Genomic DNA, 23,815 nt, shown 5'->3' with positions numbered 1-23,815 from the left:
ACTCCAGCGCATCTCCCTTGCTAACTCTCTTTTAAAGTACGTGAGTAGTGTGCCAACTGTGCACGCAGATAAAGACATAAACACCTTCCACTTATATAACTGCTGCAAAAATAAATCTGCACATTATGTGTTGCAAGGGGATAAGTGAGTAACCTTGGATAAGGAGAGGCAGTGGTGGAGTGGTAATGTCACTGGGCAAGTAACCCAGCAACTCCTAGCCTAATGTTCTGTGGATGTGGGTGTGAATCCCAGATGGTGAATTAGCATTCAAATAGAAATCTGGAATTTTTATAAAAAGGTAGCCTAATGGTAACTGTGGTCAAATGTATCCATCTGGTTTACTAAGTCGTTTCAAGAAGGAAATCTAGTGTTGTTACCAAATCTGGCTTATTTGTGACTCCAGATCTAAAGCAATGTAGTTGACTCTGAATTGCTGTCTGGGTAATTAGGATTGGATAATAAATGCTGGCAAAAACACTGATGCTTATGTCCTGCAAATGAATTTAAAAGAATTTCAGGAAACCATTAGTTGCATCTAGAATCCCTACAGTGTGGAAACAGGCCCTTCATTCCAACACGTCCACACCAACCCTCCAAATAGTAACCCACCTAGACCTATTCCCCTACCCTATATTTCCCCCTGACTTATGCACCTAACCTACACATTTGCCTATGGGCAATTTAGCATGTCCAATTCACCTAACCTGCATATCTTTGGATTATGGGAGGAAACCAGAGCACCCAGAGGAAACCTATGCAGACATAGGGAGAATGTGCTAACGCCCCACAGTCGCCCGAGGCATGAATCGAACCCGGGTGCCTGGTGCTGTGAGGCAGCAGTGCTAATCTCTGAGTCACCATGCCATCATTTTGACTCCTCCTACAAGTTTACAGGTGACCAGTTTTCTTCTCGTTTCTCCCAAACTTCTGTTTTTGTTTCTCATGGCTACCTTTGATGCCAATGTGACTGGAGGGGTTGCACTCACCACAAATGCAAACCCAGTGCCTGTGATCTTTCTGGATCAAGGAACATTTAAATTGAGCCAGTTGTGGTTCAGAGAGCAGAATCTTCCTCATGTGGCATGATCAACGGTAAGAAACTTGGGACAATACAGAGATAATGAATAGGTCAGAATCCCACATTGAGAAACATTTTATTTCCCCACAAGCTATAAAAAGTGGCTTTGGAATCTTGCCATTGAGTAACAACATTATTTCCAAGCATTAAACTTTCATTAAAGCCCCAACTATCCTAATTTAGATGCTACTTCCTGTTTTCCTCTCCTACCTGAGAAGTTAGGTGATACAAATTCCTCACGTGAATAATTGTCCCATCCAACTGTTCCTTCACCACAAAGTCCCTGCAGGCTCCACAGCCACCAGCCTCCTTGAACCTGCGTCAATGCAAGGTGGTATTGTCAAACTACTAGTCTCACCCACAACAGCCTGAGTGCTGTCAGGCAACTCACACATCACTTCAGCCCTTCAACATTATGTTGGTGCTCAGGGACATCTAGAATTTGCATGTATCTGCTTGGTCACAATGTGTGCAGAACATACATGAATCTCATGTATCTGCATTGGATGCATCTCATGGTTCTTGGCTTGTTTTCTGAGCACTCACTCACTTTGTCCTGACTAGAATTCTGCTAGAATCTGTATACTTCACTTGTTTTCTTAGTGGACAATTATTGACTTATGTACTCATGTAAAGACTGCAGGCTTCCATGTCAGTTATATTGCTTTCTTGACACATGGGGCCTTCTGTGCTTCATTGCATTGCATTGCAGAGTGCAGAGGCAGTGCCAGGCAGTTTGTGATGGTAGAGAGCACTGCACAATCAGAGAGACAGATATTCCTAATAAAGGGCTTCTGCCCAATACGTCAATTTTCCTGCTCCTCAGATGCTGTATGACCTGCTGTGCTTTTCCAGCACCACACTCTTGACTCTTATCTCACATCTGCAGTCCTCATTTTAGCCTAGAGGGATAGATATCGATAAAAACAATGACTGCAGATGCTGGAAACCAGATTCTGGATTTATTCCTGATGAAGGGCTTGTGCCCAAAATGTCAATTTCGCTGCTCCTTGGATGCTGCCTGAACTGCTGTGCTCTTCCAGCACCACTAATCCAGAATAGAGGGATAGATATGTCTGGGGCTCCGTGTCTTTGTAGTTGAGGGATTGGGTCACGATTCATCCTGTAGGTCAAATGCAACTGGTTGGGCCATTACAGATATGTCAATTGAGGTGCTGTGGAGATATCAGTCAGGTGGCTGGTCAGTCTTAGTTGGCCTGCCAAGTCAGTCCAGGAAGAAAGCTACTGTTAGACACTGGGGATTTGGTCACTTCAAGTCAGGGCTTTTCAGGGAGCAGTCCATGGACTCCTGTGGAAAGCAGGCACATAAAGCCTAGGGATAGACCTCACTGTTCAGGAATAATTGACAGAATGTTGACAGTCATGGGGTAAATTGTAGATAGCACTGTGGGACCACTTTATGAACAGGAAGGGACTGGGAGCTCTGGAAAGGGTATTCAAACAGCTTATGGTAACTCTGACCTCTATGGTGGGGGGTGGGGGTTTAGCACTATCAAGGGCATTAGAATTTCTAATGTCATGAACTCTGAGGGTATATAAAGGGGCTGAACTGAAATAGGGTGAGTGAAATAGTCGTAGGGACCACAGGGACAGCAACATGAAGGATGGGGGGAGTTTGTGTGTCATAGACAGAGCCTGCAGCTCACTCACTGAAACAAAATTGGAACCTTGAAACGGCAGATCAAGCTCAACCGTGCAATAACAAAAAATGACTACCATCATCTACAAAGTGGGTGGAACAAGTGACATTATCTTTCTTTGGGCTGGGGGTGTAAGATTTTTGGAATTGGAGGCTCTTCTAGGTGTGATTGCAATAACTGTGTCTTTCGTAATTCAGTAATGTGATCCATTTGGCTTCAATTTGCAATTCATCAGCAGGTCATTCAGTGTCGAAGAATGCACATTCAGAATTAAGAATCTATCAATCATGATCATTACATGTGGGCACTAATTATCTCCTTGTCATGTCAGCTAAAAAAATTGAATTCGACAAAGGTGTTTAAAAGTGACACTTAGTTATGTTTTAACAAGCATGTTCCAAAGCTATCACTGGGAGAGAATGCTTCACAGCTGCCGCACTTACACACTGAACTATAAGTGTGTAATGCTGTGGTCTGTGGTATGAAATAGACCATTTTTTTGATGGTGTAGAGAACCATCATAGTGGCCTTGCACTGAGCAGTAACTGGTCTCTGATAGTACCCTGATTGCTAGAGTGGAAAAATGTGGCACTGGAAAAGTACAACAGATCAGGCAGCATCTGAGGAAGTAAGCCCTTCATCAGGAATGTGGAGGGGAAATGGGGATGAAAGATAAATAGAGAGGTGGGGATGTGGCTGGGGGAAAGGTTGGTGGGATGGCGATAGGTGGATGCGGGGGTGGGGGGGGTAATTGTGATAGGTCAGTGGGGAGGGTGGAGCGGATAGGTGGGAAGGAAGATGAACAGGTTGGACAGGTCAAGAAGTGGTGCCATGTTGGATCTGGGATGAGGTAAGGGGAAGGGAGATTTGGGAACTAGTGGAATTGATGTTGATGCCATGTGGTTAAAGCATCCCAAGGCGGAAGATGAGGCGTTCTTCCTCAGTTGGTGGGTAGCTTGGATTTGGCAGTGGAAGAGGCCAGGACTTGCATGTCCTTGGGGTAGTGGGAGGGGAATTTGAAGTGATAGACCTTGGATGTTTATCCTTCAACCAGCTATAGAGCAATGTCATCTCATGTATTCACCCGACTGTACTCCTGAGTCTAACTGATAAAAAGATTAAAGTCTTTAAGTTGGTGGAGGGTGCAGATGAAAGCCTTGCTAGTGCATCCTCTGAGTGTTCAGCAGCTTCCTCCTCAAAGGTATGAGTGGAGCTGAGGGCTTCTCATGCTGACATCTTCCTCATGGAGGTTCACTGGGTAATACTCCTGCCTCAGAGAAGAGTGGAAATTAGATGTGTAAGATGGATAAAAACTTGTGCAGATTACGTATTGGTTTTGATGGGACGCAGCAGCAGCACACAATGAAGCTGAGTGGCTCGAGTGTCCATTGGTCTCCCTGTCCCTACATGAGTGGGTGTCCTTTTCTCTGGTTAGACTGAGGATCATCTCCTTATACAGAATGAGAAGCCTGATGTCTGCCAGCCTGCAGTCCAGATATAGGTAATTTCTTCCTGTACTGAGACAAAGAAAGGGATTAAGGGCGGTAGAAATGGGTGTAAAAATGGTTAGTAGTGATGCAGGAACAGTGACGAATTCATAGAATACCTACAGTGTGGAAGCAGGCCATTCAGCCCATGGAGTCCATACTGACCCTCATTTCCCTACCCTATCCTTGTAATCTCACAGCCAATCCACCTGCCCTGCACATCTTTGGACTGTAGGAGGAAACTGGAGCAACCAGAAGAAACCCGTACAGGCATAGGGAGAATGTGCAAACTCCATACAGACAGTCATCCAAGGGTGGTATCGAACCCGGATCCTTAGCGCTATGAGGCAGCAGTGCTAACCATTGCCTCACCGAATTGTCCCCAGTGAGTGAGTAGGACTCACATAGAGCAGAGAGGGTTACTATTTTGGGTGATTGAAATTGAATTTATAATCCCAGCCAGTCGTAATGTTAGACAAATCAAATCCCAGAGTAAAAACTGGCTGATAGATCATAAGAAAAATTTTGCAGTTGGTTAGCTTGACAGTTAGTCACTGAGAACATATTCACATGGGGCTGCCAATGTTATTTAATCAAAGATCACCAGTTTATTACACACAAAGAAGTTTGATATGTATATGTGTATGTGTGACAATTTAGAAAGATTATAACATAAACAGCAAAGCAGAGTTTCAGCCTGTTTCCAAACAATCCCCTTTACAGATGCTCAATCCCAGTGAAGTGTCATTCCTATTTGACTCTTTAATTTCTTTCTTACCTAACTCTCTTGAAGTGTGATGGCCCAATGATTTCTTTCCGCCTTTGATCAAATAAACATCTTTTCAGGTCTGATAATATAAAGAGTTCGACACAAACTTACAGCTGAGAGACTTCACAAACAAAAGCACTCCTCAGGTGAAACTCTTCGCCTGAACTGAAACCAGATTCTGAGCTGAATTCAAAATTCTCAGCAGTACTCATCTACTTTTTCTATTTGTCATAAAAACACTGTCAACGCTTCATCAGTTAACATCACAGGTATCCTGCTTGGCACTTAACTGAAGTCACAAAAATGATTTAATTAGTTTGTTGCTCCTAATGACTTCCTGATCTTTTTAAAAAGAACTGAACAGAATTGAAACCACACTGCTATTTTACCTCTACTTTAAAATACAAATTCCAAAATGCTAATATTTTATACACCTTTTTCACAATTGGTGAGAATAGTCAAATGGATGTGATGCGTGTAATGGTGAGAGTTGAAGTTCATGACCTTTGATGCAGTTGCAAAATTAGAGTGACTGATGATCCTCTGATAGTGAGGGAGCAGAGGGCAGATACAACCAGAGAACAGAAGATAATTTACCTTCTTTCGACACTGCTATGCTTTCTCCATCAACATTGATCCATTTTGCAAGTTGGGTCCAAGCTGGCTAGGTCTGATGGCACAGTCCTCTGAGGGTGGTCAGCTGGAGTAAAAGCACCCTTAACCATCCCATCTCCTAGCACCATCTTTGCTCTGAAGCAGGGAATGCTTGGCCATCATGGTCATGTGTCACAGTGTGGTGGTCTTTGCAGTATCTGAAGTGGTCAATAGCTGAATGATTAAATATGGCACTGATGGAGTGAATACTGACAGGTCCCCGAAGTGGCAGGTATTGCCTTTCTAGCCTTGCAATCACCCTGATATGGATAACAAATATCACAGTTGCATAATTGGTGAAGTGAAGGGCAGAAGATTGCAAGAGAAAAATCACTCTGAGCCAAGGTGCTATGAATCTTATTTGACAAACCACTTTATCTGAAAATGGGGAAGGGTGTAAATGAAAGGTCTTTTTAATGAAATATTTTGATTTTGTATATGGTGCCAAATGGACAACAAGGGAGTCCTGTGTAAAAATGTGATGGGGCAGGAAGCAAAGCACTGTGGTGACAGGGATCAAAGCAGTAAATAGAGAGATGAAAGGATGATGAGAAGGACAAGCAGGTAGGTGGTAGGTGTTCAGCAGTGAACATGTGTGCAACAATGATGCCAGCTGCACCATGCATGCACTTACAGTTGGAATGGGTGCAGAACCACTGATCAAGGTGCACAGTGGTGACATTAATGGCATTGATATCCTGTTTCATTGCACTGGCAGGACATACAGACCTTCTTCATTGTTTGATACAGTGACAGACTTTGAGAACAACACAATTCAACATGCTGCATAAATGGCCAATTCAGCTACCAATTTGTAAATAAACATTCTGTTGTTACTTTGCCAAGTTGCCAAATATATTGTTGCTGTTTATGTACACTGTTTACAGACCCTAAGAAACAGGTCTGGAGGACATTTTGGGGATTATGCTGAAGTGTTTATATAACTTGTTACTAATGCCTTCTGAGAGATTTCTGATTCATTCAGTTGACCAAGTGATAACTCTGTCCACAATTTCAACAGTAGAAGTGGAAAAGCCTTTATCTAAACAAAATGTGAGAAACAGTTTAAATCTGCTAGAGGACGCCACACTTTGTTTTGCTCTGAATTTTGCACTTTTTAATGCCTGAAACCTTATTTCATGTGATGTCATTGGTTTAGTGAAAAAATTTTTTTAGAAAGGCAGGTGAAAAGTTTTGATATTATCAAATTGCTTTGCTCGCTACTCCATTCTGTTAGATATTTAGATATTAATAAAGGTTGTTCTAATTATTTTGCTGATTCTGATTGAATTTTGAACATCAGCAGTTATTATTGCCACTACTTGTTTATCGGTAAACTCTTGACCTACTCTGATTCTATGAGTCTGTACTCTGATGCCTCTTTAATGTCATTTGAGCTTCTTGGGTACTCTTAATACACACCCTTGTTTATTTGTGTGTGAGAGTGTTATATGACCTAACTACGAATTCATTAAAATATTATTTTGCAGTTTTAGTCATATTCTGACATATTATGTTTACTGTTTTGATTGCTGCCCTCAGGGTGAACATTTTTAAACTTTTTAAAGAGTTAAGGCACTTAATTTTTCACCTTTGGAGTCATAGAGTTGTAGCTGTCTCCAGCATGGAAAAAGACCCGCTCACGTCAAAAACAATCAACATCTATTCTAATTTTTAAGTTCACTCTTTATGGAATCTAAGAAACAAGTCTTGAGCATATTCCTCGGGATTATGTTGAACTGTTTACATAAAGTTGTTACTGGTGAGTCCTCTGCTTTACTAGGTTGAGGAAATGGAAGAGAGCTTTATGCAAGTTCACATTTGAAATTTTATCCTCAACTGCTTTGGTAATATTCACGGACCATTTATTTCCATTCTTTTCCCTCCCTTCCACTTGTCTGCATTATGTAGCACATTTCCCCTGAATTTGTTTCACTTACTGATGAAATCTGCCCCAAAACTGTTTTTTCAGCTCTTGAGATGCCTCCTCAAAATCAACTCATCTTTCCTTGTTTGGTATCAACTTCTGAATCTAAATCTTCTTAATTTAGAAGTGGTAATAGGACATAGTACTGGAATCTGAGGGATTCCACTCCACTTGACCTGCCCTGCAGCCTTCCCCATGTACACGCCAGTACAGATCCTCGAAGTACTGGTTTCTCTTTTATAGGATGTTTCTTACCTACTTCCAAGATTTACTCTGAATTGTCACGAATCTTTCTTTTAGATTTCCTACAGTGTGGAAACAGGCCCTTCGGCCCAACAAGTCCGCACCGACCCTCTGAAGAGTAAACCACCCAGTCCCATTTCCCTCTCATTAATGCACCTAGCACTCTGGGCAATTTAGCATGGTCAATTCACTGTGGGAGGAAACCGGAATACCCAGAGGAAACCCACGCAGACATGGGGAGAATGTGCAAACTCCACACAGACAGTCACCCGAGGCTGGAATCGAGCCTGGGACCCTGGTGCCTGTGAGGCAGCAGTGCTAGCCACTGAGCCACCGTGCTATCTTGATCTTAAGTACTGAGGCAGTGGTATAGTCGTAATGGACTTGTAACTCAGAACCATATTGCAAACATTAACTCGGCTCTCTCTCCACAGATGCTGCCTGACCTGCTGAGTTTTCCCAGTGATTTCTGTTTTCGTTCCTGAGTTCCAGTATTTGCAAATCTTTGATTTTTTTATATGTATGATGTGCCATTGTGAAGTTATTTTTGCTTGTTTCTTCTGTCCAGGGCATTGTGATTGGAACTGGTGAAAACTCTGAGTTTGGAGAAGTATTTAAAATGATGCAAGCTGAAGAGGTATATACCATTCATTTTTTAATAGTATTGCCTATAGATGTGATATGTCAATCTGAGATTTGTCAAAAGAGATTGGATACATTCAATGCAAATGACAGGATAACTTGGCCTGGAAATTCTCTCCCTGTAATATTTCTTTTATCACCCTCGCTGAGATGAGAAATGGCCACTGTTTATTTGATTACAATTTGTGATTCCTTGTACAGAGCTGGTGGGAATTAACTGGGCATGCACTTGCACAACAACAAAATAGACTGAAACCATGATTTAGATTAGATTACTTACAGTATGGAAACAGGCCCTTCGGCTCAACAAGTCCACACCGACCCACAATCCACCCAGACCCATTCCCCTACATTTACCCCTTCACCTAACACTATGGGCAATTTAGCATGGCCAATTCACCTAACCTGCACATTTTTGGATTGTGGGATGAAACCGGAGCACCTGGAGGAAACCCACACAGACACGGAGAGAATGTGCAAACTCCACACAGAGAGTCACCTGAGGCGGGAATTGAACCTGAGTCTCTGGCGCTGTGAGGCAGCAGTGCTAACCACCGTGCCACCCACTGCTTGGAAGCAAACTGTTTAGTGGAAAATAAAGGAGCTTTTTACTGAGTATCTGACCCCACTGACGAAGGCCTGATCAGATGCTTGAAGTGGGATTTTGATCCCCCTCACAAATATTTCTTGCCTTTTTAAAAAAGTAGGAATCAAAAGAAATTGGAAGGCTAAATTTTCTTCTGGCATTTTACAGTTAGTTTTCCATATTCACAGTCTTTGTAGAAAGGGTGTAACTTTGATGTTTCTTCTCCTTTTGTTGTTCATATAATAAATGTTGCTCCGATGCATTGGACTAAACTTTCCTGCTCTCGCCCTGGTCAGCTTGGATTTTTGGGGTGGGATGAGGAAAATAACGGGGAGCCATGTTGAAATGGCTCCCTGATGCATTGCCGCTGCTGAGGAAGTTTCTCAGGGGTGACCATGGAGGTGAGTAGCCAATTAGCATAGTTTAGGCACCAGGAAGGGGTGACCTTTTGTAGCCTTGCCAGCATCTTAGTGGCATTCTGCTCATTCAAGACATCCTTTCTGCAGCAGACTGGGGTGCCCTCAGAACATATGGTCCCACTCCACCAAGGCTGAGCTGCATCCCTTGCATCCATAAAGGAGAACTATTGCAGCTGAACCCAAGCAAGTTGGATCCTTCTTTATATAATTGCCACTGGGCCTATTCAGGTATCACCCTTGCCTCCTGACCTTCCTCAGCAGCTTCCACTTTGTCTAATGGGGCTTTTGGGGTTACAGATCTGCTGGTCTAATGATTGGATTGGCAGTTTTGTGAGCTTTTCTGCTGTCATTAATTAGATGGTAGACAAGCAGGAGGCTGGAAGAACACAGCAAGCCAGGCAGCATCAGGAAGTCAACGTTTTGAGTGTGACCCATCTTCAGAACTGAGGGTGTGTGTAAGGGAAGCTGCAGATAAAGGAGGTGGGGAGGAAAGGAACCCCCAATCCTGAAGAGGTGCTACACCCGAAATGTTGACTTCTCCACCTCCTGATGCTGCCTGGCTTGCTGTGTTCCTCGAGCCACCTGCTTGTCTACCTTGGATTCCAGTGTCTGCAGTTTTTTTTGTCATTTATTAGATGGCAAGTGCAGTGTTGAATAAGCGCTGGAAAGATTGTTCTCCAGTCTTACCTCTAGCACCTGTGGACTCAGAACCCCAATTTGGTATCAGAAAATGGCCCTGAAGCCTATGGAGAAATTCAACCCAAAACATGTGAACTTGATTCCTCCATAGCAAAATCTTCTCTGGTATTTTTTTATAAACTGGCAAGTTATTTTCTTACTTTTGTTTTCTTACCTTGGTTTCTCTTCCTCAACCATTGATTAGAAATGCAAATAAAATAATTAAAAATAAAACAAATATCCAGGCTAATAGTACTTCTGTTAATTATTAAATTATGTCTAAAAATTTATGATCATTTAAAATGAAAGACCTTTAAACCGATAATCTGTGAAATATTGATTTTATTTTTATCTATTATATCTAGGCTCCAAAGACCCCATTACAAAAAAGTATGGACAAGCTAGGAAAACAACTATCACTCTTTTCATTTGCAGTTATTGGTAAGTTTTACAAGATACAGCTTTAATTTTCTCTGTGATCAATGTATACATTATTGGAGTTAGCATTTGTGAGATTTGAAAGTATTTTAAGACTTCCAGATGTGGAAGCAGGCTTGAAGAAAACATTACCTTGGAACTTCAACATTTTGCAGGAAGTAAAATAAAGGAATAAAACATAGAACAGCCCGGCAGCCAATAGGCCTCACCGCCCATGCACTCTCACTATCTCCTTGCTCCATTCATTCCGGCTCATGCCACTCAACATGCCCCCATGGCTCTATATACTCCTCACCCAACACTCCTAATTCTTCCACCCTCCGTGGTATCTCGCTTCGTATTTACCATCTGCATACCTCAGTATATACTCAGATTAAATAAAGTTCTTTAGTGAGGTAAAAACAATAACTGCAGATGCTGGAAGCCAAATACTGGATTAGTGATGCTGGAAGAATACAGCAGTTCAGGCAGCATCCAACCAGCAGCGAAATCAACGTTTCGGGCAAAAGCCCTTCATGTGAAGGGCTTTTGCCCGAAACGTCGATTTCGCTGATCGTTGGATGCTGCCTGAACTGCTGTGCTCTTCCAGCACCACTAATCCAGTATAAAGTTCTTTAGTGTCTATTTCGACAAAAACATTCTTATTGGTTAAAAACCTGTTCACTACATTTTAGATCCTTCAAATCTTTAATCCATTCGTAGTCCCACTTCAAAAGCTTTATAAACACTTAGAGTTGTCAGTCCAGCTGTGAACTGACAAGCAGAACATTGTGATAGTAGCTTGTGAAATCAGTCATGCAGCATTAATCCTATACATCAACAGACAGAATGAAATAGCAAGTTAGTTTTTAAAAAGTTTTTTATTGTTTAACAGTCAGGATATTTAAATGCCTTGGTTGTTCCCTTTGATGGATCCAATGTTTTTCATGTGTAAAAGTACATATTCAAAAGACACCTATCGTTTTTCAAATGTGTTCCTGGACTAAATCCAGAAAGGTATCTTATCTCTCCAAGGAACTCTGGTAAGGTTTTGGACCTACTTCTCACAGGTCTCAATCATACATGTCATGTTTTGGACATTCCACTAGCGAAAATAAGATCTGGCTGAAAGCATCTGCACTTTAATATAGAAAGTGATTTCCATGAAGTCTGATGTGAACATTAGGAGTTGCCCGCATTCTTCCCCCTACTGTCCCTTGAAAATGGCACAGATGTTTAGAGGCAGGATTTTGTGCTTGCAGCATCATTTTCTCAGAGAAATAGTTCCATGCAAAACTTCAGGCTGTTGAGTCCGGGAATTACAAAGACGCAGCGGGAGGTATCTGTCTGTGACCAGGAAAGTTGTATTGCATTTAACAGCAGGTTCCTGTTAGAATTGTTTTATTCTGTTTCTTGGGGCTTTCTTGTAGCCAGGCCAGCTGTCAGGCCTAATGCACGAGCAGCTGGTGAAAATTGCTGGCAGTTGAGAAGATTGGAGGATGAGTGTGGCAGAGTGGAGCACATACTTGCTTACCCTTCTGGTGAGAGCAGACTTAGATGTCCCTAGCTATGCTGTGAGTAATCCAGAATTGAGTGTGATCATAGTGAGTTAGGTTTCAGAATGCGTTTATGATTCATCTTACCATGTTCACACCCTTACTGTGTTATCTCTCTGAATGTTTTTTCAATAACCCCACACTGAGCCAGGGATGAAGAATTATTAGATTTTCCAACTGTCCAGCACATAAACAATTGCAGGAAAACTATTTTGCCATAGAATTGCAAGCTGCTCACTTGAAGTGCTTTCGGAGATCAAATGATCTGGGTGTAGTCTTCATACCATGATATTATAGCTTCCTTCACCCTGAGCACATTTTGCTGTAAATCAAGAACATTTTGAAATCATGGGCAAAATTTAATTCATTCTGGTATACCGTGAGTGATGGCAGGGAAGATAGGAAATTACAGTGGTAATGAAAAATATCAGATTCCCAATGTTGAGAAAAATATTCTGGATCGTTCCTTCTTATCCCTTAAGTCTTAAGTGGCAACTTCAAAACCTCAACATTGATTGGCAACTACCTTATATCCATTCAGTACATCTCATTGAAGTCCTAACTAATCTCACCAATGGGCTACATCAAATCTTCTTCTTCCTACCATTAAACAAGACAGTGCAAATTTCTGACATGTATCTGCAGTGACTACAGTTTGCTGAATGCTTGTTCTGCCTATCATGCAGCTGCTTCTTCACGACAGTATATGTGAGTGCTCATGCCCCACCATCCCTCTTGAATAGAAGGGCAGTTAGTGGTGATGCATGAATAGAAGATGCGTCCCCAGTGATGGAGTGCGAAGTACAGAGAGCATGCTAGCATTTTGGGAATATGAAGTGGGTAAGAGCTGGTGAGTGGACATGATGCCTGCAGTAGTGAGAGTTGTAATCCATGAATCTTGGTAGGTTCCATGCACAGTGGCAGTTCACATTGAAAACACACAATAAGAGTTTTTATCAATTTTTTGAATTGAATTTATTGTCACATGTACTGAGGCACAATGAAAAGTTTTGTCTTGCAAGCAATACAGGCAGATCGTAAGTTAAATAGCATAGATAAATAAATAATAGGTAAAAAGTTGAAAAAAAACACTGAATCAAATAAGCTTTGGTGCTTTATAGAATGACACTGTAAAGTTAACAATGAAAAATAAGGAAATGACAGATGATTTGAACAAGTATTGGGTATCAGTCTTCACTGTAAAGATACAAACAACTTCGAAGAAGCAGCAATAATTCGGAAAATGGAAGCGAGGGATGAACTCTGGAAAATCATAATCACTAGGGAAATGGTACTGGATAAGTCGTTGGAGTTGCAGGCAGACAACTCCTTACATCCTGATGGACTTCAACATAGTGTCCGAAAGGAAGCAGCTAGTGAGATAGAGGATGCATTGGTTTTAATTTTCCAAAACAACCTTGATGTGGTCGGGAAATAGTGAATGTCACTTTTTTGTCCATAAACAGAAAGGGACAGAAAGCGGAAACTACAGGCTAGTGAACTTAACATCTATTAGAGGGAAGATGTTAGAAGCTATTATTAAAGATGCTAAAGCAGGAATTGGATAAGTTCAAGGCTATGTCGACAATGTTTTGTAAAAGTGAAACCACATTTGACCAGTTGAAAAGGTAACGTGCTGTGGAAAAGGGGAACCGGTGAATGTGCAGTCCTTAGATTTCCAGAAAGTATTTGATAGGTCTACAAAAACTGCAGCCTCCTTTCCACCATTTCGTTCACCCAGAGTTCCACGTCCGTGAAGACAAAGCATAGAATAAGCTTTCCTTGCCTCTGGTACACTGACTATAGAGGCTCGAACATTCCAGTGTACATTGGGGAAACAAGGCATAGGCTGGCTGACCGCTTCACAACACACCTATGTTCTGTCCACTAAAAAAACCTGAGCTTCCAGTTGCCTGCTACTTCAATATACCATCTTGCTCCTTGGCCAACATCTCTGTCTCAGGCTTGCTGCAGTACTCCAGCTCAGCTGGAAGAACACCACCTCATTTTCCACTCGGGAACTCTACAGCCTTCTGGACTCAATATCGAGTTCAACAATTTTAGGACTTGAGACAACGTCTTCCATGTCCTTACCCCAACCCCCACACACCAGACCTTTTTAATCACATGGTATGCTATCACACACAACTCATTGTTAGCCACTGATAATCCCCATTAGTCGCTATTCATTCTCCTAGGTTAATGGTTATCCATTCTTTTCTCTGTCCTACTGTGATTCTCTCTCTCTTTGGGCTCTATCCCCAACTATCATTTAGTCCTTACCCCCTGCCCCCACCCTATCTTCCGCATATATCCTGACAATTTCTGAGCTACCATCAGTTCTGAAGAAGGGTCACTGGACCTGAAACATTAACTCTGATTTGTCTCCACAGATACTGCCAGACCTACTGAGCTTTTCTAGCAATTTCTATTTCTGATTCCGATCATAGTGTGAGGGTCAGTCCTGGCTTGTAGCATCTGAAATGAAGTACAGCTGCCATTCTAACATGATGTTGGAGTTGTGTACAACAGAAGGTGCCCGCAGTGGTGGGCCTTTCAGTCCCTGTGAGTCACCCATGAACCCAGGTACATGACTAATGAGGTGAAGAGTGGAAGGTGGTGTGAGGGGAGTCAGTCCAAGCATGTGGATCATTCAGCACAAATCTTGCTGAAGAAAACATTTTAACTGAAAGTGGGGGAAGTTACACCCCATGTATTAAATGGTAGATCTCGATGAACAATAATACCTGTTACTCAGATAGTGATGCAAATTTGAAATCTACTTAGAACAGTGAATAATACATACTGATACACCAAAGGGCGAGCTGTTGCTTAAATATGAAGAAAGACAATTCATCTCTACTGTTATCTTTCTCACTTGGAGCCAAACATTTATAATTCAGAATCTTCTCCAGAAGCCAGCTTTTATTTTAACACAATATGCATATCACACCTTGGTACTTCATCATCAGTCAGTTGAGTGGAGCTGCTCTTGCTTACTTCCATTATTATCTATATATTTGCAACCAGAAAATCACATGTAGTGGATTGTCAACCTATTTCTAACAGTTGCCTTTTGTAGTCCCCAAAGATCTATCTATTGCATATATAGACCTCTAACTATTTCTTATCGGTATGATTTATTAAAATATATTTATGTATTTATGACAACAGGACTGGATGTGCAGAAATTTCTTTCAAATACATATTCAGAAGACCAAAGCCTTTGTCTTCATCACACCACAAGCTGCAGTCCCCAGCTACCGACTTCTCACTTCCTGTACCTCACGCTTGCTCAGGGCAGAGCAGAATGTTTGCAATCTTGGTGTCATATTTTATGCTGAGGTGAACTTGCCAGCACATATATGCACCTCCAGTATGACCCTGTAATGTCATTAACTCTGCTCTATCACCTATCCCCAACTCAGCTCATCTGCTGTTGAAACACTCCTCCATTAATTTCTCATGTCCAGACTGGACTGTTCTGGTGTGCTCTTGGACAGCCTCCCACTTCATACCCCCCAATCCCCTCTGCCATAAACTAAACCACCCATCTGGCTTGTGCTCATTGACTGATATTGGTTCCTGGTTAAGCAATACTTAAATTTTAAGCTTCTGATCTTTGTTAAATCCTTCCATGGTCTTGTCCTTCCTTATCTTGATAATCTGCTCCAGCCCCCATAGACCTTCTAGATCTTGGTGGTCTTTTCACTCTGGCCTCCACATTGTCCCTAATTTCAATCATTTCATCATTAATGGCCCCTCCCACAAGTCCATCCTCCCTACCTTTTATCTTAGCCTGCTTGGCACACCTTCCTCATTCCTGAAGATGGGCTGATGCCCAAAACGTTGATTCTCCTGCTCCTTGGATGCTGCCTGACTGCTGCGCTTTTCCAGCAACACATTTTTCACCTCGCCATTAATGTCAAGTTGCTGAGTACTAGAATTTCCTAACTAAATCTTCCTTACTCTTTACCTCACATTGTTCCTGAGACCTAAGTCTTTGACCAAATTTTTAGTTACCTGCCTTAATATCTCCTTATGAGGTTTAGTGACCTATTTTGATTTATAGCTTCCCTGTGAAGTGTCACATCTCAATATATACCATTGGTAGAAAGTGAGGACTGCAGATGCTGAAGATCAGAGTCGAGAGTGTGGTGCTGGAAAAGCACAGCAGGTCAGGCAGCATCCGAGGAGCAGGAGAATTGATGCTTCGGGCATAAGTTCATCAGAAATGAAATATTCCTATCATATTAAAGCATCATATCTTCTCATGTGATGTAGGTATTCAAATGGAAGATCGACTAGTCCTGTTGAAAATTGTTCAGAAGCTTTCTGAATTTGGCCAAAAGCGATGACAAATCACAAATTTCCCAAATGAAATACATCTGTTAACTTTTTGATTTTTGGTTAAATGTAATTATGCTGATAGTGAAATTGTGAATGGAAATAAATCAAATGGGAATGAATTAATCGAATCTACAGTGCAGATGGAGGCAGTTCGAGTCTGCACCATCCCTCCTAAAAACATTCTACCAAACGTGCCCCCTACCCATCCCCATAACCCCCCACATTTCCCATGGCTAATCCACATAGCCTGCATATTCCTGAACACTCAAGGGCAATTTAGCAATCCATCTAACTTGCACATCTTTGGCCTTTATGATTACTTCCTTCCATTGCTGTAACTTCACTATGAATTCGCAGCCATGGACTGGTACAAGACTCCTGGACATTTACCTCTAATGTCTTAATTCATTCATTTCAACACCTTTCATGTAACTGCAAACCTTGTTTTCCACAGGTTTAATGATGCTGATTGGTTGGTCACAAGGGAAGCACCTCCTTGGCATGTTTACTATAGGAGTTAGGTAAGAACATCAATGTTTCTTTCAGTTTCATGTGATGGAATAGCAGTGACCATTATGATATGTCATTAACAGAGAATGAACCTGTTGGCCTTCAATAATTTCTGCTTCAGGGTATTATACATGGGAAAAATAGTTGTTCTTTATTTGCTTAAGTAAAAAGAGAGATTCCTATTTAGAAACAGCATTATGATAAACAGATGAGTGAAATTCGCTCTTATTCTGCTTATCTATTGGTAATAATTTTGCTTCTAAATAGATGCTTTTCGCTTATGCTGCGGAACAAAATACTCATTATTATTATTACCAGGTAGGATTGAGTGATAGGTTGTGGAGCAGGCTAATTGGCATCAGGCAGTTGAATGGGACCAGAGCAAGGGGAAAAATTATGAGTGAAAGTAAGATGTTAAACTATTTTTTCAAAGAAAGTAAAGTGTGTTTATTTAATCCTCATTCTCCACCAAAAATGATTTAAAATATTCACTCCTTAACTCATGCGATGTTTTCATTATTTGTATCTGAATTACTACAAATTATAAATAATTGCTTTATTTGTTGACTGTGCTTGTTGCATTTTCTTGTTTAATATTACTTGTTGAATGACCTCTTTTTGTGAATGTGATGTTGGTTATAATTTCTACCTTTCCCAGCTGAATTCATGAATGAATGATTCCTTAAGGTGCAATTATTTTATTATGGTTCCTTTTCATTTGAATAGTTTTTGGTGAGTTTACATTAATCTAGTTTTAAATATCTTGAGATGCACTTCTTCCTTACAGTTTTCCCACCTGCTCCACCTCTCGCTTATGATGGTGTCTGCATTATTGGAGCTGGTTTTAATTTCCAGTATGTTTGTAAAGCCATTTTTGTAAATCATTGGTCTGTGTCATTTTCTTTGTGTTGGAGATACCATATGGCACAGTCTGCATTATTTTTTCCAACAATAATGTAACTGTATCCAGACAGGAGAGGTTTTGTTCATGATTGCAAGAACAATATTTTTAAACTTGGTACAAATCAATCTCATTTTTAATGTGTTTTTTACATTTGATGAGATTCAAGTAATTTAAAAGTAAAACAAGGAGTTTTTTTGTTGGCTTCACTGGTTTTGCAAATAACTTCGATGTGAGATGGCTGCAAATTGGTCAGAGGTCAAATTCATGATCCTGAAGTCTCCTGAAAAGGTGCCCTGGTCAGAACCTTGAGGTTACTTTCTTTATCCAATGTTACCTAGCAACTTAACACAAATAAGGCTCAGCTGGAAATTTCTACAGCCGAAGGGATGAAAATTTATGTTCAGTTCCATGGAAGATGATGATATATCCTTGCCTTACATGTGGAATGTGGAATATGTGACTATTTAAGGTTTCATTATAAATACATAAAAGAACCATAGAGTCACAGACATGTATAGCACGGAAACAAACCCTTCCATCTATTACGCCCATGCCAACTAGATACTCTAAATTAATCCAGTCCCATTTGCCAGCATTTGGCCCATATCCCTATGAACCCTCTCCTATTCATATATCCATCCAGATGCCTTTTAAATGTTGTAATTATACTAGCCTCCACCACTTCCTTTGGCAGCTCATTCCATACACGCATCACCCTCTGCATGAAAAAGTTGCCCCTTCGGTCCCTTTTATACCTTTCCCCCCTCACAAAGATGACGGATATGTAGGAATATATCCGCAGTGAAGAAAGGCAGTGTTGTATCAGCAGAAATAGAAATTGCCATTTTGAAAGAGTGCTAGTGTTTCAGTGTTGTGTTGTATTATGTATGTGGTGTTACACCACGAGAAGGAAATAACTGGTGGGAGACATGCAAGGTGCAACAAAGTAAATTGGGGGAAGGTTAAAATAGTTCTAATTCGCCTTTTTTTGAAAGGAGTATTTTTAAACAAACTCTATGAGAAGGAGACATTAAATTTCAAATAAATCATCCACACTTCTGAAAGCGATTAAAATGAAGTTAATGAATATGGTGGTTTGTGAGTTGAAACATGATATGAAAACTGCTGAAATGATAAAAGCACTATCTACTTACCGAATCATTTTGAGAAAAGAATCTTGCTCCCCACATTAGGTGTCCAAAAGGTGACATATATTCACAATTGTAGAGTAACTAAATGTTTAGTGGTAATACCACTGAGCTGTTAATCCAAAGACACAGATGATGTTCTGGGGAACCCAAGTTCAAGTCTCACCATGGCAGATAAAAAGTCTGGAATTAAGAGTCTGCTGATGACCATAAAGTTGATTGTTGAGTAAAAATCCAATTGGTTCATTAATGTCCTTTAGGGAGGGAAACTGACATCCTTACCTGGCCTGGCCAACATGTGTGACCCGAGATTCACTATTGACTGTGGGATGGGAAATAAATGCTAACCTAGCCCTCATCCCATGAACAAAGAATGATTAAAAATATAATAATCATAGCTCCAGTTAGTATTGCCAAATCGTGCAAACAAAAACATGAGTGGATGACTTGTTGGTCAAATTGCTTTCCCTTGTGAATTCCATAAAGGTTGGTAAGCCATCGCCAAAACACCACCCTTTATTTACATCTGCAAAATATATGACACTGACCCAGCTAGCTCAGAGCCAACTTCTGCAGTGAACAGAATCTCCGATACTCCTTTTTATTTCTTTTCTTTTAAACAGACTTTTCAGAGTAACCTCAGCTGATGGTTGGAACTGATTCAAATCCATGCTGTTCTTTTTATTCATTCACAGGATGAGGGCATCACTGGTTGGGCTGGTATTTATCATTCATCCCTACTTGCCCGGGGGCAGTTAAGAGTCAACCACATTGACTGCAGCTCACATGTAGGCTAGACTAGGTCAGGATGACAGTTTCCTTCAGTAAAGGATGTTACTGAGATGGACAATACTTAAATGTCATTATTAGACTCTTAATTCCAAATATTTTCTTGAATTCAAATAGGATTTGAACCCACGTCCCCAGAATATTACCAGAGGCTCTGGATTAATAGTCCAGTAATATTACCACTAGGCCATTGCCTCCCTATACTCCTGTTTATATATGTCAGCCAGGACTCCCTGATTGGACCAGGTTAACAGCCTCAATCAAGGATTTCATATTCTATGAGGCCTTCCTGGCTGACCTTGTTCAAATCACTACACCTTGTTTCCATCATTTTCTGTGGTTCTGTTTGCTATCCGTTAATGCATAATCATAATATCATGTATGTACTTTGCGTATGGGCAGAGTCAGTCTTGGCTGTAACATGGCTTCTTGTTTTTATTAATAGCCTGGCCGTTGCAGCTATTCCGGAAGGCCTACCAATTGTTGTCACGGTAACATTAGCACTAGGTGTGATTAGAATGTCAAAGAAGAAGGTGATAATAAAGAAACTCCCTGTTGTAGAAACATTAGGTAAGTCAACAAAATGAATTCATTTTCTCCAATTTTAAGTCACACGGCTTAAAATTAATATCATGACTATTTTTATTTGAATAATTTGATTTGTTTTCCACCCATCTAAAGTTATCATTTGGAGGAATTATTAGGCAAGATGGAACAGAGCCGGTTAGTTTAAGAGCAAATGTCTTTAATATATTTGCATTGTTGAAAAAAATGTAAATTAAATTTCCATTTTTCTTTCAATTGGACCTGTTCAAACTTTCTCGTATATGAATGGCCAAAGTAGAAATAGAATCCTGTCTTAATAAGTTAGCCTCTTAATTGATTCTCGAATATAATTTTTAGCAAAATGCAAATGTAATTGCTAGTTACACTTATTAAATTCTAGGTTGCTGTAACGTTATCTGTTCTGATAAGACTGGCACCCTAACAGCTAACGAGATGACTGTAACACGATTGGTTACATCAGATGGAATACATGCAGAGGTGAGCAATGACATTCCTTGCACTCTCAACCTGATAAGGCTTTTAGTTTCTTCATCACAATTTATCCATTTACCAGATTTTGGAGGACAAATTAAACCAACCCCTATTAATGGGCATAAGGGATGCAATGCATGATTAACTCAAACCCATCCCTTCCAGTTTGAAACTGCTGGTCTGTCTGCTCATTTATGTAATTGCAACCTGCAGTCAGTACTGCATGAGTTTAAAGCAGCACTGTACTATTTAAAGTCAGCCTGCAGTTCAGAAGGATGGAGGTGCATTTTGACTACAGCAAGTCCTGGAAATCACTGTAAAAGTGAGTTTAACCTGCAAATAGCCAGGCATGCATGCTCGAAGTTCTTTCAAGGCCAAGAAACAGAATGTAGAGAGGAGGAGATAGGCTTTCTATTTACAGGGAGCTCAGAAATCTTTGAACAAACATTGCAAAGGCAGTGGACCAGATAGGCCAATCAGTCACAGAAGCCGTAACAGTCAACAGCACTACCTAATGCCAAGGACTTAGATGAAGTACGAGAACAAGTTTAGTAGTCTCACACTAGTGCTCAAGATCACTGGTTACATCCTTAAATGCCATATCCCACCAATTGCACCACCAGCCATATGGGTGAATGCAGAGATTAAAGTCTGTCCATTTTCAGCATGGAACTGATGGTCAACTCCATTTCCTCACTGTGGACCCAACTATGATGCAGCACTTGATGGACAATGTCTCAGCTTTAACTACAGGTCATGCAGAAGCCACTCAATGTCAATGTGCTGCAATGGAAGCTCAGACTGAAGTGATACAAGCTGAATCTCTATCATTCTGATTGTAGATATCAATGTTCAAAAGGGCCTGCAGGGTGTCATAGTAGTATAGCAATCTGTCCTTTGTTTCATGACTTGGATTGCTGGAGGTGCCGCCTCAGAGGAATGGCATTGGTTCTTGGAACATGAAGCTGCTGTCTTCTTTCAGGATGAGCAAATGCTTCCAATTAACTTTTCAATTCCACCAGTACCCTTGCTGTTGACTGGTCCAGAATGTTACCACCCACTCATAGAAGAAGAAGAATACAGCGCAGTACAGGCCCTTCGGCCCTCGATGTTGCGCCGATCAAAGCCCACCTAACCTACACTAACCCACTATCCTCCATATACCTATCCAATGCCCGCTTAAATACCCATAAAGAGGGAGAGTCCACTACTGCTACTGGCAGGGCATTCCATGAACTTACGACTCGCTGAGTGAAGAACCTACCCCTAACATCAGTCCTATATCTACCCCCCCTTAATTTAAAGCTATGCCCCCTTGTAATAGCTGACTCCATACGTGGAAAAAGGTTCTCACTGTCAACCCTATCTAACCCCCTAATCATCTTGTACACCTCTATCAAATCACCCCTAAACCTTCTTTTCTCCAAAGAAAACAACCCCAAGTGCCTCAGCCTTTCCTCATAGGATCTTCCTACCATACCAGGCAACATCCTGGTAAACTTCCTCTGCACCCGTTCCAGTGCCTCCACATCCTTCCTATAGTATGGCGACCAAAACTGCACACAATATTCCAGATGCGGCCGCACCAGAGTCTTATACAACTGCAGCATGACCTCAGGACTCCGGAACTCAATTCCTCTACCAATAAAAGCCAGTACGCCATATGCCTTCTTCACTGCACTATTTACCTGGGTGGCAACTTTCAGAGATCTGTGTACATGGACACCAAGATCCCTCTGCTCTTCCACACTACCAAGTAGTCTACCATTAGCCCAGTAATCCATCTTTTTATTACTCTTACCAAAGTGAATCACTTCACACTTAGCTACATTGAACTCCATTTGCCACCTTTCTGCCCAGCTCTGCAGCTTCTCTATATCCCGCTGTAACCTGCCATATCCTTCCTCACTGTCTACAACTCCTCCGATTTTCGTATCATCCGCAAACTTGCTCACCCAACCTTCTAACCCTTCCTCCAGGTCATTTATAAAAATGACAAACAGCAATGGTCCCAAAACAGATCCTTGCGGAACACCGCTAGTGACGACACTCCAAGATGAACCTTTGCCATCAACTACTACCCTCTGTCTTCTTCCAGAGAGCCAATTCCTAATCCAAACCTCCAACTCACCCTCAATGCCATATCTCTGTATTTTCTGCAGTAGCCTACCATGGGGGACCTTATCAAACGCCTTACTAAAATCCATATATACCACATCTACCACTTTCCCCTCATCTACCTCCTTAGTCACCTTCTCAAAGAATTCAATAAGGTTTGTGAGGCACGACCTGCCCTTCACAAAACCATGCTGACTATCCTTGATCACATCATTCTTATCCAGATGTGCATAAATCCTATCCCTTACAATTCTCTCTAAGACTTTGCCCACAACAGAAGTGAGACTCACTGGCCTATAGTTACTAGGATTATCCCTACTCCCCTTCTTGAACAAGGGAACCACGTTTGCTAGCCTCCAGTCCTCTGGCACTACTCCTGTCGACAAAGAGGACACAAAAATCAAGGCCAATGGCTCTGCAATCTCCTCCCTTGCTTCCCAGAGAATCCTAGGATAAATGCCATCAGGCCCAGGGGACTTATCTATTTTCACCCTTGCCAGAATTTCCAACACCTCTTCTCTACATATCTCAAAGCCATCCATTCTACTTATTCGTGCCTCAGTATTCATATCGACAACAATGTCCTGTTCCTGAGTGAATACTGACGAAAAGTATTCATTCAGCGCCTCCCCAATCTCTTCAGCCTCCACACGCAACTTCCCATTACTATCCTTGATTGGACCTATTCCTTCCCTAGTCATTCTTTTATTCCTAACATACCTATAGAAAGCCTTAGGGTTTTCCCTAATCCTACCAACTAAGGACCTTTCATATCCCCTCCTTGCTGCTCTTAGCTCTCTCTTCAGGTCCTTCCGGGCTACCTTATAACTCTCAATCGCCC

At 41.3% G+C, this 23,815-nt stretch overlaps 1 protein-coding gene across 1 annotated transcript in view; it reads left to right on the top strand.

The window, feature by feature from the left end:
- The window catches only part of LOC140496327 (calcium-transporting ATPase type 2C member 2-like), an 88,559-nt gene that overhangs the window by 36,727 nt on the left and 28,017 nt on the right, over positions 1-23,815 (top strand). Inside the window, exons 9-13 of the mRNA XM_072595938.1 lie at positions 8,388-8,456; positions 10,510-10,585; positions 16,922-16,988; positions 20,264-20,388; positions 20,765-20,862. Coding sequence (XP_072452039.1) covers positions 8,388-8,456; positions 10,510-10,585; positions 16,922-16,988; positions 20,264-20,388; positions 20,765-20,862 — 435 coding nt within the window. The remainder of the gene's footprint in view (positions 1-8,387; positions 8,457-10,509; positions 10,586-16,921; positions 16,989-20,263; positions 20,389-20,764; positions 20,863-23,815) is intronic.

This window comes from Chiloscyllium punctatum, chromosome 26 (assembly GCF_047496795.1).
Source record: "Chiloscyllium punctatum isolate Juve2018m chromosome 26, sChiPun1.3, whole genome shotgun sequence".
Taxonomy (NCBI): domain Eukaryota; kingdom Metazoa; phylum Chordata; class Chondrichthyes; order Orectolobiformes; family Hemiscylliidae; genus Chiloscyllium; species Chiloscyllium punctatum.
Note: the sequence above shows the minus strand (reverse complement) of the source record. Positions and strands in the feature narration are given on the sequence as shown.